The 1,849-nt window shown below is 40.6% G+C and overlaps 1 protein-coding gene across 1 annotated transcript in view; it reads right to left on the minus strand.

Annotated features, from left to right (window-relative positions):
* Nucleotides 1-1,849, minus strand: part of LOC101348343 (transient receptor potential cation channel subfamily M member 3) — a 623,677-nt gene that overhangs the window by 102,076 nt on the left and 519,752 nt on the right. The window contains exons 14-15 of the mRNA XM_004375847.1: nucleotides 1,498-1,527; nucleotides 436-738 (exon numbers count right to left, since the gene is read on the minus strand). Of these exons, the coding sequence (XP_004375904.1) occupies nucleotides 436-738; nucleotides 1,498-1,527 (333 nt within the window). The remainder of the gene's footprint in view (nucleotides 1-435; nucleotides 739-1,497; nucleotides 1,528-1,849) is intronic.

Consider the following 1,849-nt stretch of genomic DNA (forward strand, 5'->3'; position numbering starts at 1 on the left):
TACATCTTGGGGGTAGTTGAGAGGATGAAATGAGATCATATATGTATCTGTATGTACCTTCTTGTGTAACTTGTGCCCAGTATACATTTATTCATGTCCACCCTCTGTGCGGAGTTGCTGGGTGGTGAAAACTGTCAAGTACTTGGCTACTAACTGTAAGGTTGGCGGTTCAAACCCACCCAGAGGTGCTTTGGAAGAAAGGCCTTGAGATCTGATTCTGCAAGTTCTCAGCCAAGAAAACCCACAGAGTACAGTTCTACTCTGAAACATATGGGGTTGCCATGCATCAGAATCGACTTGATGGCAACTGGAAACTGGAACCCTCTGTGTGTACTATGGGGGTAATACTGCCTCCCCTTAAAGCTTTGGGTAGCTCAGATCCTCCAGTATTTGGGGCCCATCTTTTCTCTTTCCCTGACCACCCATTCCATTTGCTGGAGTGGCCAACCTGGAGTTGTGGTTCAGCTCTTGGGAGATGTCGTCGACCATGTCATTCTCGGAGGCCTCATGAGCCATGGCTTTGCAGAGCTTACAGGCCACCAGAGCCTTGGCCATGGCCTCCTCACCGTGCTGCCAGAAGAACAAGGCCATCTTCTGCCGCTTCATCAGGACAGCCCACACCATCAGCTCATGGAAGGGGAAAGGGAAGTGGTTGATCTCAGGGTCATCTAAATCAATGTCCACCTCTTCTTCACGCTTCTTGGTTGTCTTTCTTCCTCGCCTCAAGGGAACGTCGTCCTGTAATTTTAGGGACACAACATAGAGACTGAGTTAGAAACAAATCAACTCAATTCAGCAAGTAGTTATCATACATCTACTACTGACCCAGCTTTGGGACAGATACAGAAATGAAGTAGGGCAGCTCCTATCCTCAAAGAACTCACGGGCACAGACATGCCTCACTTTAAAACAAGTTATAATAAATGCATAAGCACAGTCCTATGGGGACATGTCTCTGTTATACTTTAATTTTAAAAATTATTTCCCTATGGAAATAATTGTCATTGTTCTCCACAGGTAGGGTTATTTGTACCTCAGATGGACAACTCTATTCTTTTCATCGAAAGGGCAAGGACATTATATACTTGCATTTGCATATATGACAATAATCACATGAACAAAAGACAGGAAGCAGATAACCTATCTCGAATTTCTACATACTTATTAGAATGCATTTGTGAAGTACTTCCGGTATTTGGATCTGTTGCTATTTGCAAACACCCATGAACAGAACACTTACTGGAATTTACACGCTTCCTTAATTTTCAAGTTAGTATTTCAAATAGGATCTATTTCCTGTTTGCAATGCTAACATAACCTCATGGTGGAATTTTCATAGCTATTGTGACCTGCCCCATTGGTACGTGGAAAAATTTTATTTCCTTATTTTAGAATCATGTATTAAGCCCTAACACTGAAATGAACTTAAATATGTTTTTTCAAATGTATAATGAAGAGTATAAATAATTGACACTAATAAATCGAGCAAACACTTACCTCCATTCCTAGAAGTTTCAAGGCTTTGGGCTGTTTAAGAAAAAAAAAAAAAGTCATGAACTTGGTTAGATCTTTTTCACAGAGGTAAGAAAAGAATCCTACTGAATCTTAAACAGGTAATACAAGAACTCTATTGTACCATATAGCATTTATTCATGTCACTAAATAAAACACCATAAAAGGAAATTACAGAAATTCTAAGAATTAGGGATTTGGTAATTTTGGTGAATCACAGAAAACTAGGAAGCTGTTGTTATTGTGTTGTTATTAGTTGCCATCGAGTTGATTACAACTCATGGCGACCCCATGTGTTACAGAGTAAAACTGCTCCATAGCGTTTTTTTTGGGGGGG

This window comes from Trichechus manatus, unplaced genomic scaffold, assembly GCF_000243295.1.
Source record: "Trichechus manatus latirostris isolate Lorelei unplaced genomic scaffold, TriManLat1.0 scaffold00038, whole genome shotgun sequence".
Lineage (NCBI taxonomy): Eukaryota > Metazoa > Chordata > Mammalia > Sirenia > Trichechidae > Trichechus > Trichechus manatus.